At 47.0% G+C, this 19027-nt stretch overlaps 1 protein-coding gene across 2 annotated transcripts in view; it reads left to right on the forward strand.

Moving 5' to 3' along the window:
• The window catches only part of ZBTB47 (zinc finger and BTB domain containing 47), a 98109-nt gene that overhangs the window by 66199 nt on the left and 12883 nt on the right, over positions 1 to 19027 (forward strand). For both annotated transcript variants that reach the window (XM_077808449.1, XM_077808448.1), the window contains exons 2-4: positions 4664 to 6037; positions 15408 to 15555; positions 17875 to 17990. In XM_077808449.1, the coding sequence (XP_077664575.1) occupies positions 4745 to 6037; positions 15408 to 15555; positions 17875 to 17990 (1557 nt within the window). In that variant the 5' untranslated portion in view covers positions 4664 to 4744. The remainder of the gene's footprint in view (positions 1 to 4663; positions 6038 to 15407; positions 15556 to 17874; positions 17991 to 19027) is intronic.

A 19027-nucleotide genomic window follows, 5' to 3' on the forward strand; every position in this document is an offset into this window, starting at 1 on the left:
GGCTTGCTCTGGATCTCCTTGTGGTTTGGTTTTGTTCTCCCCTGGCATTACGGCCAACTTGCCTCAATTTTGATCTGATGGCACTTTCCCTGTGTCCGTTCATTCAGTCTCTGCTGTTCTACATAGGTTGTTATACTGCGCTCATCACTGTAGTATCTGAATGTCTTCCAGTCATGCATTAAGCGACTAACATCTGCCACGTGTTGTTTGTTCTCTCAGCCTCTCCCCGGGGGAGAAGCGTATGCAGTTTGTGTAATTTTTTTTTTTTTTTTACTATCGATACCTGTTGCTCTGTGTTTTATATTACAGAAGGCCAGGTCTAAGAAATGCGCCTCGCACTGGGAGCAGAAGGTGGTGAGGTTTGTAACGGCCCTTAGTTCCTGGGGGAGTTCATTTCACAGTCTCGAACTAGCCCCTCAGAAAGCTGTCTCCTGCAGACGAGCTTTACCCTGATCATAGAGAGTTCCATTATGCCAGAGGAGCAGCGTTGTCGACCACGGTCTTCATTGTGGAGCTTTAGACAGACTTCTAGCTATCCTGGGCCCAGGCCATTGAGCGCCTTGAAGATAAGGACAGAGACTTTGAGCTTGAGTTGCTCTTCTCCCGGTGTAGAGAGCAGAGGACAGGCTGGATGGTTCATGGTAGTCTGTGTTGCAGCGTTCTGTACTAGTTGGAGTTTCCTAAGCACTGAAGTTTTCACGCCCAGGTATATCCCATTGCTCTTGACCAGCTGAGAGGTGATGGAAGGGTGAATAACTGAGGCTAGGTCACCGTCTGCTAGGATAGGACCGAGTCTCAGCACCAACCAGAAGTGATTAAAAGCATTACTCATGGATGCTGCTCTGTGAGAGCTCAGCATCAGCAAGGATTTCAGGAGCACTCCTAAACCACAGTCTGAATTGACCAATTGTGGGGATGTACTTTTAACCAAAGGAGACTGCACCGTGCTGGCAGCAGACTCTTCAGAATGCTTTCTCTGCCCACCAGCATGACCATTGTCTTGCTCGGGTTCAGCTTCAGACAGCTGTTCTTCATCCATGAACTGACCTGGTCCGAGCACAGGGCCGTCTTGGTGGCAGTGGTGTGGTCATAGGTGGTGAAGGATGAGGTAGAGCTGTGTGCTTCTCCAAAAGCAAGAACACTGCATGAGGCACCTAGCCAGCTGTGCAATGCTGTGCTCTGCGGTGGTGAAATATTTTCTTCCTGACCCTGGTGGTCAGCCCTGAAGCATGAAATCTGATCACCTTGATCTTCTCCTGCATGCTTGTAAAAGTTGTGGGTCATAAGAATGACTTAACCCTTCTTGAAACAAGCTAGCTGTAGTATTTGACTTGCTCTCCTGCAACAGTGAGTTCCACAGGGTGAGTAGGTGGCACACATGTGTGTATGTTTCCTTTATTTGTCCTAAGGCTAACGAGTAAAATTTGAAAATGTCTATGGGACTTAGGTTTCTGCATCACTTTGGAAAGTGGGACTTAGAGGCTCCTTTGGAAATTTTACCCAAAATGTTCAGATTTGGGTATTTAAAGTTAGGTTCCTAAATTCTTATTTAGACACCTTATTTTCAGAGACTCGGCTCCTCATGTGTGTGACTTAGTCCTCATCATCTCAGAAAATCAAGTGTCTGCAATAAGAATTTAGGTGCCTAACTTCAGACCACCCAGGTTAGAAATTTTTGTTAGGCTTAAAGTCACCAGTTCTTAATTGAATTGAGTATTTAGGCTGTTTCTCCCCCCCCCCCCCCCCACACACACACACGCACGCACCTGGGTACCAGGAAGATCAATGCCTTAGTGATACCTTGTACCTGGGGCAGGGAAAGGGTTAATCTTTCGAGCATCTGAAATCTTCATCCAGAGTTCTAGGTTACTTACACATTCTGACTAAATCTCTCCCGCACTGCCCCTCTGCCAGGACCACAAGAGCCTGGAAGGTAATTGCCGCTCACAGATACGGCTGGAATTACTTTCGCTGGGAGCCCACTGCTGCTTGCGTTTCTCAGAGCAGTTGTTAGGAGGCATCTTTAATCCACGGGTTGCGAATAAAAAGCACAACAGTTCTAATAACGGAGATTAGTTAGTGCTGCATGTTGGGGTGGGGGAGGCCAGCAATCCGGCATGCATGCCTGTCTAGTAGCTAGGCCTAGATTCTCCTGGGCACGCTCTTATCTCATGACTTTATTATGGTGGATTTTTGATCAGCTGAAACAGAGAACCAAGGGGCTAAAGCTATAAAGTGCTCTGAAGACAGCAGGCCTGACTTATGCTAAGGATGCTTTAAGCCACTCTAGGAGCATAGAGGGAGCCTTAAAGTGGTTGGAACAAGCTCTCCTGTGCAGCGAGGCTGCCTGGCTGGTATGTAGTAGCTCTCCGACAGCCTAGCTCACAGCCCCAGCATCGGAGGACTGGGCTGGTGGAAAATTTTCCATCAGAACTGTTTAGATGGAAAATTGGGTTTTCAGCTGAATTCAGTTTTTCACAGAAATTGTCTGCTTTCTACACACACACTTTTGGGGGGGGTCAAAAACTCACAGACCCAAAAATTGAAATATTTTGACTGAAAGCCACAAATGGCATCATGGGGATCATAGAATCATAGAATATCAGGGTTGGAAGGGACCTCAGGAGGTCGTCTAGTCCAACCCCCTGCTCAAAGCAGGACCGATCCCCAACTAAATCATCCCAGCCAGGGCTTTGTCAAGCGGGGCCTTAAAAACCTCTAAGGAAGGAGATTCCACCACCTCCCTAGGTAACCCATTCCAGTGCTTCGCCGTTAGACCAGGCAGGCCGGCCTAGAGAGGAGAAATAAGAGCATGCGGTACTTGAACTACAACTCCCATGAGGCACCAGGGCAGTGTATCCAAAGTGGAATATTTCTGTTTTTCGTTAAAATATTTTGAGTTGTTGCTTTTTTGCCAAGGAGTCAAATTTTTCTGTTGAAAATGTGGGGTTTTGGAGAAAATTATTCTTTTTTTCATCAAAATTTTCTGTAGAAAAAAGCCCATTTTCTGACCAGCTCTTAACTAGGAAGCAGTTTGGAGGCGTGATCAGAGAGCACTGCCCCAGGACTATTCTGTTTTTTGTACAGCCCCGAGGCTGCTCTGCCATACGGTGGGAGCTCGGCAGGTCCCTGAGCAGCCCCACAACACAGGCAGCAGAGCAGGTTGGGAAATGGTCTTTTGTTTCTGCAAAAATTATGATGAAAATAACTCTTGTTTCGTTTTTTCGTTGAAATTTTTCTGCAAAAGAACTTTTTCCCCAAATTTTCATCAAAAAACTGGAAAATCCTAATTTTTTGGCCAAAATCTGGATTTTTTTTGTTTTGTTTTCAGATGTTTTACAGAAATATTTTGATTTTGGGGCTGAAAACTTTCAGGTTTTGTTTTGACATTTGAGAACCTGAAGAATGTTGTTGGCAACCGATACATCCCATGGAGGTTTCTGTGTTGACAACAAAGCCATTTTTCATAGGAGGGGAAAAAAAAGTTTTGAATGAAAAACATTGACCAGCCATAATGGGGAGTGCAAAGGTAGCTTAAAGTCCTCTTTACCCCCTATCTGCATTCTCTGTCCCTCCCTCAAGTGCCGCAAGAGAGCAATTGGGAATTGGGCCCATTCCTTCTGGGCATTTGGGGCATATCAGGGATGAAGATACTAGTATCTAATGTGCTATAGTGGAGATGGACCTCAATCCGAACCCAAATCCCCCACCCCACCAGTTGGGGGCATTCTGATCTGTGTCTGAACCAGGCAGCTCTGGCCACGTCTCTGCAATCATAGTCCAAGTGACTTTGCCCCTTTGCTTAGTGGCTCAGGTGCGCCTTCGTCTCCATTTCAAATGATCATTTAAGCCTGTTCAGGGCTGCGTTGGAATGGTAATGACTGAAAGTTGATGGAGTGAGGGTGGGGAGGGCGTTTCGCCATTCATGGTGGCCTAGGTTTGGTGTTCTCAATCCAGTTCCCAGGGAACAGGCATCCGTTGAGCCGCAAATTGCGTTTGTCACAAATCGTTGACAGTTTCCGCAGACGGACGAAGGGTTGAACTGGCCTGAACTCCCCTTTCACACTGTGGATGAGACTGTGTAGCCAAATTCTTGAAGAACTCATATTAACATCAACCTGGGGCTTTGTCTCCCTCTAGTGGCTGGACCTTGTAAGGAGGTTTGAGTCAGCTATTGCATTTATGGACCTGGGCTTTCAGCTCAGGTAGCAGAGCTTCATGCTTTTGAATCCGGAGGTCCCAAGTTCAGACTGCACAGATAACCAGAGCAGGGTGGGTGGGTAAGGAGATGGGGACAACCCATTCTCTCAGGTCAAAGACCCACGGCAGCGGATCATAGTAAAGCCTGACACTTGCAATGTGCTTGTCATCCAGGGATCTCAAAGCACTTTATGGAAGTGGGCAGATATTATTGTTCCCTCTTCACAATTGTGAGGGGACAGACGGGGGAGGTGGTGGAGCCCAGGGCCATGTTACGGAGAAGTTATCAGTCACGGAGTAGAGCCAGGTGTATTTGTTATCAGTGTGGTGGTCTGACTACTAGGTTAAGCTGCCTCCCTTGGCATCTAGCTTCTGTTGTGGGAAGGGAAAGGAGGGACCATTTAAAGGAAAAGGTTTTTTCAGTCTTGAATTCTTGCATCTCCTTTCTTCTCTCTCTCTGCAGCTGATAGTTGAAAAGACAACTGACTACCCTTCCGCTGAATACTCTCTGGTGGAGGATGTAGCCCTCCACTTCACGTGTTTGATGGACAGACTGAACGAGCAGCGCCTGTTTCAGCCGGACCTGTGCGACGTGGACATCGTCCTAGTTCAGCAGAAGAGCATCTTCCCTGCCCACAAGGGGGTCCTTGCCGCCTACAGCCAGTTCTTCCACTCTCTCTTCACCCAGAACAAGCAGCTGCAGCGGGTAGAGCTCTCCCTGGAGGCCTTGACTTCCCAAGGCCTCCAGCAGATCCTAAACTTCATTTACACCTCCAAGCTGCTGGTGAACGCCTGCAATGTGCAGGACGTCCTGAACGCCGCCACCGTGCTGCAGATGAGCAACATCGCCTCCTCCTGCCAGGAGCTCATCAACACCAGGTCCCTCAGCCTGGCCATGGCCAGCGACATGGCCCTGCCCCCCGACGCCTGCGGCAACGCCGTCCCCCCGCAGTACTACTGCGAGATTAAGCAAGAGGTGGACTCTCCGCACCCCAAGATCTATGCCCGGGAAGGTACTGATCCCTACTCGGTGCGAGTAGAGGACAGGGTGGGTGGAGGCGTGAACCAGCACCTCCCGACTGTGGCTGCCAAGCAGTATTACAAGGAGGAGAAGGACGGTGGCCTGGCCACCATGTGTAAAATAGAGGGTGGGGAGTCGGAGGAGGATCTGGACAGCCAGGGCTCTTACAACCGGGAGCAGATCATTGTGGAGGTGAACCTCAACAACCAAACCCTCAATGTCTCCAAGGGGACGGAAGGGAAGCCCACCGCCAATGAAGCTGCCGCCGTGATCACCCGACCAGACGGGGATGGACGTGACACTGAGGAGGAAGGGGAGGAGGAGAATGAGGAAGTGGGGGAGGAGGAGGAGGATGCTGAGGTGGGGGAGGAGGAAGAGGAGGAGCACAGCGAAGAGGAAGACCTGGAGGAGACCACCGAGGAGGAGGAGGAAGAGGAGGAAGACGAAGAGGCGTGTGAAGTGAAAAGGGAAAAATCTGGGCAGCCCCGCAGGGGGAGCAGGTCGTCCAAGGCCACCAAGTCCACCATGTCCACCAGGTCCCAGGATCTAGCCAAAGTGGTGGAGGAAGAGGAGGGCCAGCGTGGGAGGAAGAGGAAAAAGGAGCAGGATGGGCTGGGCCCGAAAGTCAAGCTGGAGGAGAAGCAGCAATACCCCTGCAAGAAGTGCCCCCGCGTCTTCAACAACCGCTGGTACTTGGAGAAGCACATGAACGTCACCCACAGCCGCATGCAGATCTGCGACAAGTGCGGCAAACGCTTCCTGCTGGAGAGCGAGCTCCTGCTGCACCACCAGACGGACTGCGAGAAGCACATCCAGGTGAGCCGCCGTCACGCCCCGCCTGGCCCCAGAGCGCTGCAGAGGGGCCCGGGCACTCTGTGCCACCGCCTGGTGACACGCCAGAAGTATGCGGGGACTGGGCATGGCACCCTCCCAACAGAGCCTCAAGTGATGCTCCAAGTACTCTGAGGTTGCGGCTGGTGCTCCTTATGGCAGTGGGGTTTGTGTGTTGTTGTCCTAGGGCTCTAGTGGTACCAGATCTCACTTTAGCTCCCAGTTACCCAGCACAGCCCGATCCCTAGTGGATGCGGAGGAGAGGCAATAAGTGATCTACACTGCATGGCTCTGACCACCTTATAACAGGAACAAAAACACTGAGGTAAATAGAGGCGTGGCCCAGGATACTGCTGTGTCCTGTGGGGTTACTATAGCCTTCTGAGCTATTGCTGGAGAGCTTTGTATTTTAAACAAGGGCAGGCAGAGGTGGGGCTCTGTCCAGTTTTCCTGACTGAAAGACTTGGAGGGCTGGGGGGTGGGGATGTCCCTAAATAACAGGGTCTTTGGGTGGCAGGAATAAAAATATAAACATGGGGGTGAGGGTAGCGGGTAGGGAATTGAAAGGATCCTGGAAGCTACATGCCCTGAAATGCTGTTAGAGGGGCTCATAATGAGGATTAAAGGATTGGCCTAGTGTCAGAGAGCACTGGTGTGGCATCTTATAGAGGGCAGGCTGTGGGCACAGAGAAAATATGGCATAGAAATCTAGGAGACTTAAGGCTGTGATGAATGGCTGGCGCCAGTGTGTTTGAAGCCCGTGTTAACAGTGGCATTGCAGATCCATAGCTCTGACACCAGAAAAGTTCCCACCAGAAAACATCCCACCACTCCGACATCAGACCCACGGGAGTTCTCTTACTTTAGGGCAGTGGTTCTCAACCAGGAGCACACGTACCCTGGGGGAACCCAGTGATCTTCCAGGGGGTACATCAACTCATCTAGACATTTGCCTAGTTTTACAACAGGCTACATAAAAAGCACGACCGAAGTCAATGCAAACTAAAATTTCCTACAGACCATGACCTATTTATACTGCTCTATATAGTATACACTGACATGTAAGTAATTTTTATATTCCAATTGACTTATTTTATAATGATATGGTAAAAATTAGAGAGTAAGCAATTTTCAGTAATAGTGTGCTGTCACGCTTTTGTATTTTTATGTCTGATTTTGTAAGCACATAGTTTTTAAGTGAGGTGAAACTTGGGGTACACATGACAAAGCAGGCTCCTGAAAAGGGGACAGTACTTTGGAAAGGTTGAGCATCTGATGAAGTGAGCTGTAGCTCACGAAAGCTTATGCTCAGATAAATTGGTTAGTCTCTAAGATGCCACAAGTCCTCCTTTTCTTTTTGCGAATACAGACTAACACGGCTGCTACTCTGAAAACTGCTTTAGGGTGTTGACAAATGTCAGTTGTAGAACTGCAGTGCCAACTGCTGGAAAGAAACTAAATTGCAGCACTGCGCGAGTGGACAGTGGTGTGCATCCTCATGTTATTGTGTAAACGTGAAATATGAGCAACAGGGAATCAAGGAAAACGCTGGGTTTCTGTTACCCCAAACCACTCAAGCATTTCTCTCCTGTTCTGCAGTCACTGCCCCCTGACCCCCAGTGTGTTACACTGAGACACAAGGAAATTCCTTATCTACCGGTGTGAGTGTCTGGGCAGCAATGGGCTTGTCTGGTACAATTGGAACCTCGAGCAGTAATGACCAAGGATTTTATCAGGGTTGTTTAGTATGTAGACGTGAGGAAAAAGTAAAGCTGATTTCTTTGTGTATACATACGTGTGTACACACACACACAGCATAACCCCATAAACAGAGCACAGCCCCCTCCCAACACACACACAGCACAACCCTTGTATCCAAATGCCCTGATCCAAGGAACTGCTAGCAGGTCTGTTTCCGATATTCCCTCCCAATTTACCCAAATACATGCAGTGTCACTCAATCAGTTCGGATAATCCATGATGCTACTGTATATAGGTACTTATCTAACGTTTCTTGTCATTTTTATACGTGTACTTTTATGTACTTAGGCCTTGTCTATAGTAGAAACGTTGCACCAGTTTATTCAAATTGATTTTAAACATCGGTCAATCAATCCAGTTACATTGACACAAACTCCTAACATAGACACACGTCAGCCAATTTAACCCTGTCTTAAATTGATTTAGCTTAATTTGGAAATTTGCTGCATGAGATAAAACAGCTTTAATTCTTGCTGTACATCAGTTTAGCTTTTGTGTTGACGCATTTCTGAATTCAGCCAACCTAGTTTAATCCTTGCTTAAATCACTTTAAGTATGTCTGCTTTAGAGGTTTGTACCAATTTAACTAGATTTAATGGATTCTTAAAATAGATTCAGTTAAGCCAATGCAACTTTTCTAATGTAGACCAACTCTTCTTTAAGACAGGTTTCAGAATAGAAGCCGTGTTAGTCTGTATGTGCAAAAAGAAAAGGAGGACTTGTGGCACCTTAGAGACTAACACATTTGTTTGAGCATAAGCTTTCGTGAGCTACAGCTCAAGTTTATGCTCAAATAAATTTGTTAGTCTCTAAGGTGCCACAAGTACTCCTTTTTTTTCTTCTTTAAGAGTAATTTATTGGCTGGCTGCTACATTGGAACGTTACAGGTGACATGAACCAATCAGAATCCAGGAAAAATTTAATAATACTGAATGCTGCAGCTTCATTGGTTAAGCATTTTTAAAAAATTCTCCAGTGAATCTTCTAATCCATGTTGAACTGACATCATCTTACAAATGTCATTTTTTAAAATATAGATAAGAAAACCCTAGACGGTCCCATGTTATCCTTCCAGTGCTTGAGTGATTTCTTTTTAAATTAATCCAGGTCTGATTTTGTGTGGGTTATCCCTAAAACTATAGCTATGGGCCATGAGGTTGGTGAAGCCACCTAAAATTCAAACTCTTGCCCTTCCACTACCCACGTGTGAGGGATACTGAGGGATAAGGACTTGGCGTAAAAGATGCAGGAAGTATAGGAGTGCAGAAGGCTTCAAATAAGATAGGTTCACTCCAAGCATAAATAACATTGCTTATAACCAACTTCTTGTGTCAATATTTCTGGGGGAAATAGGGAGGCTCAGTATAGGCCCACCATGGTTGCGAACCTCCCACAATGGAGAAGCCACATCAGAAGGAGAAAAAATAAATGGTCCATAGTTATGGGTAAGGCTGCGATTTAGTCACAGGTATTTTTAGTAAAATCATGGACAGGTCATAGACAATAAACAAAAATTCACGCCCCTGACTTGTCCATGACTTATACTATAAATATCCTTGACTAATTTGTGGCGGGGGGGGGGGGGGAGGCGTGCTGGGGAGTCGTTGCTGGGGGGAGAGGCGGGGCCAGCCATGACACCGGTGGCCGGGGGCTGCCGGGGTAGCGCTGCTCTGGCCACCCTGGAGATCGCTGCTCAGGTGGTCCCCAGAGCCTGCTGCTTGGGTTCAGCCGCACTGGCCGCAACAGAAGTCACAGAGGTCGCAGAAAGTCACAGAATCCGTGACTTCCCGCAACCTCCATGACAGACACGGAGCCCTAGTTATGGGCCAAGTTCTGGTATCCTTACTCAGGTTGAAGAGTAGTTTATCCCAAGCGTTCCTATTGAAGTCAGCAGGCCAGATTGTCACCTGTTGTAAGTCAACATCGCTCCACTGAAGTCAATAGCTACATCAGCTCCACCAGCTAAGGTTCACACCCATTTGCATCCACTCGTGGAGTAAGGCACTGCTCAATGTGAGTTTGAATATCCGAACCTGGTCCTAAGGTCCTGAAACTGAACTTAAAGCAGAATTTAAACTTCAGTGTACTGTATGAATTACACACACAAAAACCTAAAATATTAATATTAAAATATTAATATTAAATTATTAATTAAAATATTAATATTAAAATATTACAGTTGCAATCTCCATCATTTGAAAATGTCAGAATTAAGGTTGCCTGTGCAACCTTAATTCAGCCCCTTGCATGTATGCATTATGGTACAGTCTTTTTAGATGATCAGATACCAGTTTTTTTCCACAGGACCTTTGCCTCATTCCGTGCACAGGATAGTTATTCAATATTTGGTTTTCTCCTCATTGTTCAGAGTGCACCCCTGTGTTATTTTACTGCACACTATTCAAACCCTGCTATGAAGATGAAATCATTAATGCCCTTATGGGCTTTTCTGTGGCCCGCATCACTGTCTATCCAAGTGCTTCACAGACAGTCACCAGTCTATCTTTCCATCACCCCTGGGAGGTGAAGGGATGGTATTATTCCCATTTTACAGATGGGGCATTGAGGCAGAGCGAGATTAAGGTTAAAAGTTTTCAGTGATTTTGGGCAACCAGTCTGAGGCAGCTAGGACCTGATTTTTCAGAGTACTTTGCATTAAATAGCAATTTATGTGTTTAGGGCACAGCTCCCACTGACTTCACTGGCAACTGTGGGCGCTCAACACTTCTGCCAATCTGAAGATGACACCCAGAAAATGAGGACACGCAATTAGTGGCTGCCTGTGAAAAGTTTGATTGAAGTGATTTGTTCAGCATCACATAGGAACTGTGCAGGGATAGAATCCAATTTCCAGGGCAGCATTCAGCTGCCTTAATATTGTAACCCCGGGTATGTCTACACTGCAGTTAAACTCCCGTAGCTGGCCTGTGTCAGCTGACTCAGGCTCCTAGGGCTTGGGTGGCGGGGCTGTAAAATTGCAGTGTTGATATTTGGGCTCAGGCTGGAGCCTGAGCCCTGGGACCCTACGAGAGGGAAGAGTCCCAGAGCCCAGACTCCAGCCTGAACCGGAATGTCTACACAGCAATTTTTAGCCCCACAGCCTGAGCCCTGAGCATGAGTCACCTGACACGGGCCAGCAGCGGCCATGCTGCTCGTCTTTTGTTCCAGTGTAGACATACTCAATAAGGCAGAAGTCCCATGGAAAAATGGTAGATGATCATGTAATTAAAGATTGTATCATAATGCATACGCACAAGGGAACAGAATTAAAATTGTACAGACAGCCTTAATTCTGGCATTTCCTAACTTTTGAGTGCTGGACTTCAACCAAAATTGCCACTTTTCTGAGAATTTTCAGGCAAATATTTTGATTAGTTTGAATTTAAACTAATCTATTTTATAAATCTACATACAAACTATTGTGCATGTGAAGGATTTTGCCTGGTACTGTTTTCTTGTACAGTTGAGCCATTATTTTAAAATCTTAGTGAAAATCTATAGACGTTTTTGTGCATTTTTGTGGTAAAATAAGTATTTTGAGCGAATTTATGTTCTTTCTGTGTCTGACAGTGGTGCAAAGCTTGTACAGCAGTTAGACATTCAGTTCTTTGATCTGTGGATTGAGGGGAATAGCATTGTGGAATATGAAGAGTGTTGTGACGTTGTGCCAGGTTGGGGAAAGTACAAGTATCTAACAGGAAGGAGGTTAGAGAGTAGGGCTGATTGAAAACATGCAGATGACATTTTTTTTCAACAAGAAAATGGCTTTCTGAATAATATGAATCTGCTGGACAGTGCTCGGAGCATAACTGGGATTGTGTAGTTAATGAGATTGTTCTCTGTGGGACATCCGGAAGCTGCAGAAGTTGTGTAGTGAATGAGGTAGGGGACTGCAGGAAGAGAAAGGAGGGTCTTGTGGCTAAGGCAAATGCTGCCCTGAAGAATTGGAATCAGTCCCTGCCTCTGCTACTGAGTTACTACTTGATGCTGGGCAAGTCACTTAAACCAAACTTCCCAGGTGGCCATTGTGTTGTCTTTAGTTCTTTCTTTCTGGGTTGTCCACCTTCAGACACTTGGGGCGTGACTTGCCGAAGTGCTGAGCACGCCCAGTCTGAAGTCAGTGGGAACTTTGCTTTGGACGTATACAGTGCTGCTAGCTAATGTAGGGGAAGGAAAGCTCGTTCTCGGGAAGGGCTGAGCTACGCCTTGTGGCCAGAGTGCGGAACGCTGAAGATGAGCTGTGAAAGCACTCGGGTAGCGTGCAGGCCTGTTGAAGATCCTGGGAGAAATATGGGGAACTGAAGCAGCAGACACATCTGATACCAGCCCTGAACGGATCCCACAACACTTTACACACATGGCTAACGGATGTCGAGCGAGTTGGGCAGGAAAGGGAGAACAGTTTTCCCTCCACACTGAGAATGCAGATACACTGGGATTGACAGAATAAAATGGCCAAAACTGGAGTGAAGCCCGGATGCTAGATTTACCACATCAGTGATTACACAAAGTGCCCTGGGGGTCTTCAGTGACCACATATGTTTGATTTTACAAGCCCCATCCAAATTACACCATGTGCCCCCTCTGCTGGGGCTTTGATTACCTTGGTGAGTCAGTACTTTGTCACGTCTTTCAGCAGTCTCCAGACCTTGGGGTTTGGGGATTTCCCATCCAAAACCTTGGGGGCCACGTCCAACCCCGTTTAGCTTCTGTTCTCACCAGCCCTGGCGGCCAGAGGTGGCGTGGCAGCGGAAGCGGACTGAGCTGGTACCGTGAGAAGCAGAGAGTGGGTTAATCCCTGCAGTTTTGGCCGTGTGGTGAGCTGTGCTTGTTAAACGGGTCTTGAAACCAAATTTGCAGTCAGTCTCCTCGTGGAATGTGACGGATACAAGCTTAGGGGACGAGATAGGGGTGGGGATTAGCAAAAGGAGAGGGACTTGGGAGGCCAATAAAAGAGAACTGCTGCCTGTGAAATGTGAAGGGGCGCTGTGTCCTTGTGTCTCAGTAAATCATTGCTGCCTCGTAAACACAGCGAAGGGATTATAGCAAGCACACTATCCTGTTTCTAACTCCTTCATGGTAAAGGTGTGTACAGGACACTAGGATGCTTGATCATCCGAAGTCAGCGATTCCTTAGCAGTCCTGTGACTTGCCTATTCCAAGGGGTAGCTCTTTCCCCCTGGAAAGTTTATTGCCTGGAAGCGGAGCAGAGAGAACTAGAGCCAGATTATGGCTCTGTGAGCCACTGACTGTTGGGTAGGGCTAGTGGGGAAATGCACGTCGTTCCTGAGCAGGGTGGAGCAAGGTGATGTGCGTGTGCTTGGCTTAGTGTCTCTAGGGGGGCAGCACCCTGAGCAGCTGATGCGGTGGGGCAGCTCGTATCTTCGCTCTTCCCTGTTGAGCAGCAGTAGATCTCCAAGAGACAGAGGAGCTGCAGGGAATGGTGTGGTAATCCAAGAGGGGCAATCTTCTCTGGGCGGTTGGTGCTGAGCCAGCGCCCAAGCATGGCAGTAGGGGCATTGTGCTGAGAGAGGCCCTCGTCTGAATGTGACATAAAACTGAAGCTGTAGCCGACTGGCCATTAATGATCCCAAGGCAGCTTTTTGGTCAGATTCCCCTGAGCTAACTATATTCAGCCTCCGTAAATCCCTCCTCCAGTGACAAGTGGGATCGGTATTCTGGTGTTATACTGTGTTAAACGTCTCATCCCCCGACCCAGAGAAGGCTGCAATTCAGCGTGGGGACAAAGTGCTCCCTGCGTGTTCTGTAGCAACGAGTGGGGCTTGTCATGAAAAAGTTTGGTGAAGCTGTGTCAACTCCTGCCCTGCTCGCTCTTGCCCTCAGCGACTGTGCTGCTTATTCACACTGTCACTCCCCTTCACGGCGATGGCTCCTCCTGAAAGCATCAGGGGTGCGGTGAAGGTGAAGCCTTGCTCATGGGGCCTGACAGGTCAGTTCCAGCCGAGTCCCGTAGTGAATGAACTCTGGAGCTGCAATGCCTGCTCCTGCAGGAGGGCTGTAATAAGAGGCAGATTTAGGACTTTGTGGGGTTCTTCGTGATCCAATGCTAGCTGGAAAGGCAGCGAAGGAAACCTGGGCGTGTGCTGGGCTCTGATTGCGAGGCTATAGGCGGTTATGCCATGTGAGCGTTATTAGTTACGTTACGGTCGTGCCTTGGAACCCCAGTCAAGGATCAGGGCCCGCATTGTGTTAGGTGCTGTATGGGCAGGTAACACAAACAGTCCCTGCCCCAGAGAATCCATGGTCTTGGCGATTCTGCGCCCAGCTGATGCTGATGTCTGGCTGGACTCCTTTGGGATGGCTGCTGCTTTCATGCTAGGTCTGAGCCAGCATGGGAGCTGGTAGGGCCTCAGGGGAATACAAGGAGCTTGCATGCAGCAGGAGACTAGCACTCATTGCATGCTGGGATACCACCATCCCCAGCTGGGAGGCAGCCCCAGGGAATCTAGTTCCCAAGGACAAGCTGGTCTGGTGCAAGTCTCACACTGTAGTGCAGCTAGCAGCTGGAAGGGTGTCTCCAGGCTCTCTCCGTCCTCTGCCTTCCCCCTCCCTAGAGTATGTACAGCCAGGGAAAAAACTGGCACTAGCCTGAAGCTGAAGAGAAAGAAAGGCTGAGTCAGGCCAGTCTAAGAGGTTCTGGCTGAGGTTTGCTCCGTCTTTCGGTTCATTTGAATCCAAAGCGAAGCTCAGGAGGATCCTAATCAATCCTGCAAACACCACTGGGTTTTGTGTCGATTCCCCCCAGCATTGCTGATGGTTTGAAGACACATAGCCTATGGCTTACGTTCAGAACGACACCCCAGGCTTGCTGTGGTCTAGGATATCCATCCCCCTACCCACATGCTGCTGCTTAGTCTGTTCACCGTAACTCTGTTTCCCTCTATGCTTGCTAAAGTAAAGATGGTAGCGTCCTCTGCCCAAGGGAGGAAAGGGAGGATCCACACAACAGCAGATGCCCAGCCCCACCACCACGCATGTCCCACTCCCTGGGATCCAGCCTGCATGCATCAGGATCTGGATCTACAGCATAGGCCTCAGCTGCACCCTGTAAACGAGGGCCAGTCAAGAATTTTCCATCAAAACTTTTCTGACCGTAGATTGGATGTTCCGCTCAAGCCGAACGAATACTTCTGGGTTTTTCAACCAAAGGTCACCGTTTTCTGAGAGAAAATTTCAAGAAACTCATTTGTTTTCATTTTTGTCAAAAATGTTCCGCGGTTATTCCATTTCCCGAACTGCTCTGCTACAACCACATCGCCCCCAGTGTGGTAGCCATCCCCATTGGTTGGTGCAGAACGGCTGGGCTGAGGTGTTGCTCTTCCATGCATTCTCCTTCTCCGTTGGAGCACGGTTGACCTTGTATCACACAAGTGGGCAAGAGGAGTGCGATTGTTAGGAGTGCACAGGGGAGGTGCATAGAGTGAAAAAATTCTGTCCGCACCCCCTATTGTACCACCCACTGTAAGGCGACAGTTTGTCCCATGATGCTACGTTTAATTTTGTAAGCTGGGGCTGTATATTTTCCCCTTCTGGCATATTTCAGCCCCTGTCTTATTCCTCTCTTCCCTTGCAGTGTGTGACATGCGGGAAAGCGTTTAAGAAACTCTGGTCTCTCCACGAACACAATAAAATTGTCCATGGCTATGCAGAGAAGAAGTTCTCCTGTGAAATCTGTGAGAAGAAATTCTACACCATGGCACATGTGCGGAAACACATGGTTGGTGAGTGGATGGGTGTTTGTGCTTAGGCCGCAGGGGCTTAATGGAGATGCAGTTTAACCCTACCCCCATACTGCGCTGAAGAGGTTTCCCACGTATCTCTTAAAAAACTGAAATTAGAGCTGGGCAAATGACAGATTTTTCAGTTCAGTGGCAGTTCTGAAAAGTCGGGAAAAAATAGATTCCGGTTGAATTAAATGTTTCATTGGACAAAATCAAGCCATTTCAATTCTGACCATTCTTAATGTACTTGAAATTTTTAAATAAAATTTGTTTCAAGACAAAACATTGAAACCGTTTGGTTAAAAAATGTCTAAACAAAACGTTTTCATTTTTCTGAATTGCTTTCAAATGAACAGTTCAGCAAAACTGACACCTGAATTCGTGAAACGTTTGGGTCTTGTCAAACCTGCGTTTTTGCTTGAAAAAAAAGAATGGCCAAAAAATTTCACCCTGCCCTGCACTAAATGAAATGTAAGTGTTCTCCAGAACTAGTTTATGGAGGAGATGAGAGACGGCCATTTTAGAGACAGTGCTGTTTTCCTTATGCTAATAAAGTTCCTCATTTAGTGTTAAAAGAAAGCAACTCTTATGGTGAATCTTTACTACTGGCAGGTTGTCACACTTTCAGGGTAACTGCACCTGTACTTTCCCTTTGAGATCCACTTCAGAAGTGCCCGGTCTGGTCTCTGGCCTCCAGTCATCACCTGTCTCTGGGCAGGGACCCTTGTCCCACTCCCTTCTGACTGGTGGTTTATGGCTGCACAGCCCCCTGGCACACCCTATGATATCTCCAGCGGATCTGACAAACTCCTTGTCCCCCGGTGTTTAGTTTCTCTCCAAAGATAATGACAGGGTTGTTGTTTTTTTACCGGTGACCACACAGCTCTTCCAAAGCAAAGTACATTTATTCTTAGGGCAAAAGCATCACTAAGAAAACATATACCAACCAATAAAAAGATTTAAACACTCACCAGACATACCAGGAATCACCCGCGTTCCACATGGAGGGAGCGGTAGTTTTTCCAGTCCTTCCACCAGGTTTGGGGCTGCCCTAAGACCAAAGGTCCTGTCTGTCTGCTGAATCAAAAGGAAGCCTCTTTAAACTCAACCTTTTATACCCGAAGTCTTGCTTTGTCTCCAGCCTCCTGAAAATGGGTAAAATCAGTCGCTCCCCCAGTGCCCCAGGAGCTCAAGCGTCAAAGGCTGGGAATCTACATAGCCAGTTTTGAGATTTTGCATAAATCACTCTCTGGTGAGTCCGTATTCTGCAGGAAACCAACTCAACAGGCCAAGAACACTCAAATACACGTTGCCTGTATCAGTGCAGAGGGCTATGAATAGTCTATAGTTCATACTGTTTGGTCCGTCTCAAAAGAATGCCTTTTTGAGGTTTTCCTGATTTAATCATAAAATACAATATGTCCGCCCCAAAGATGATGCATGTAGTTGTAATATCTGTCACAGGTCTCAAGTGGCTTGTACAGAATTCAAGTGGGGGTCTGCTCAGAAAGGTGACTATATAAATGTGACCCTTTCTTTCCAATGGCTCTCAATCAGAGTCAGAGGAAACTGAGGCAGGACGAGCTTTTGGTGCTTGTTAGCCCTGCAGAGCCAACGCAGCTATGGGAGGGTGAGCTAGGGTCTCTTCCTCCTCGTGCATGATCAACAGGATTGTTAATTAAGTTACATGGTCAAAGGCTGCTCTTCAGTCATTGAGGGCAGTGGTGCATGAAAGGAAGTAGGGCAGGCAAAATTTGGCCCATTCGTTATATGCATGAGAAGGAAAGAATCCAGCTGGACTCTGAGATCCCAGGAAGAGTTTTCAGGGCTGTTGGTTAGGAAAAAACCTCTTTACTGAGCAAGTTTGATCTGGATTTATTGAAAGACAGTAGTTATTACTCTTTATTAAAAAGAAACAAAATAGGAGACAGCATAATTTTTTGTTTCATAAATATTGAAAGAGGGTGATGAATACAAATGTTCAGAGAATACAGTGGCGGCTAGGCAGCATGGCCAGTGAGTTATGGGAGGTGTGCGTATTGTTTCATAAAAGTTATCACTGTTTTTTAAAAATTACTTCATGCCATTTGCCCCATCTTTCTGAGCTAGCTCAGCTATTAATCTTACACAGACGTTAAGTAGCTCCATTTCACGTTCATTCACATGGCAGCCCTCGGAGGCGCGAAGTCCAGATCATCTTGCTTTGGCGTGCCAGCAATAGGCTCCATCTGGCGGGAGCACCGGCGCGTTCTCACTATTACGGTCATGATGTAACACCTCTCCCGTCAGGCCTTATTGCCTTTTTGTCTTCATTTGTAGCTCACACCAAGGATATGCCGTTCACATGTGAGACGTGTGGGAAGTCATTCAAACGCAGCATGTCCCTGAAAGTCCATTCTCTTCAGCACTCTGGAGAGAAGCCTTTTAAATGTGAGGTAAGAGAAGAAATTCTGCAGACACCCCCTCCGCAAAAAAAAATCCCTCCTCTCACACCCTCAACATGGTGAGTCACCTGCTTTCTGCTGGAGACTTCCAGTCTGAAATTAGCACACACTCATGCCTGGCCCCCACCAGAAGCCCTTCTGCATCTGAACCCTTTCGTACTAATCTCTTCCATTTCTTGTAACCCAGAGGATCTTTCTGTCATCCAAGCCTCGCCATATGCTTAACAAAGGCTAATTTAGCCTTCCATAAGGCCCCTGGGAAAGATATAATACCTAACGAACCGGCTAGTCATCACCAGGGATCCTAGTTTTCCGTGATAAAAAACCCAAAATTCTCTAATTAAAAAAAACTAGGGCTGTCAAGCAATGAAAAAAAATTAATCGCACTGTTAAACAATAATAGAATACCATTTATTTAAATATTTTGGGATGTTTTCTACGTTTTCAAATATATTGATTTCAATTACAACACAGAATACCAAGTGTACAGTGCTCACTTTATATTTATTTTTGATTACAAATATTTGCACTGTAAAAAGCAAAAGAAATAGTATATTTCAATTCACCTAGTAGAAGTACTGTAGTGCAGTCTCTTTATAATGAAAGTTGAACTTACAAATGGAGAATTATGTACAAGAAATAACATCATTCAAAAATAAAACAATGTAAAACTTTAGAACCTACAAGTCCACTCAGTCCTACTTCAGTCAATCGCTCAGACAAACAAGAATGGTTACAATTTGCAGGAGATAATGCTGCCCCCGTCTTGTTTACAATGTCACCTGAAAGTGAGAAGGAGGCGTTCGCATTGCACTGTTGTAGCTGGTGTTGCAAGATATTTACATGCCAGATGCAATAAAGATTCATGTGTCCCTTCATGCTTCAACCACCATTCGAGAGGACAGGCGTCCATGCTGATGATGGGTTCTACTTGATAACGATCCAAAGCAGTGCGGACCGACGCATGTTCATTTTCATCATCTGAGTCAGATGCCACCAGCAGAAGGTTGATTTTCTTTTTTGGTAGT

This window comes from Eretmochelys imbricata, chromosome 2, assembly GCF_965152235.1.
Source record: "Eretmochelys imbricata isolate rEreImb1 chromosome 2, rEreImb1.hap1, whole genome shotgun sequence".
Taxonomy (NCBI): Eukaryota; Metazoa; Chordata; order Testudines; family Cheloniidae; genus Eretmochelys; species Eretmochelys imbricata.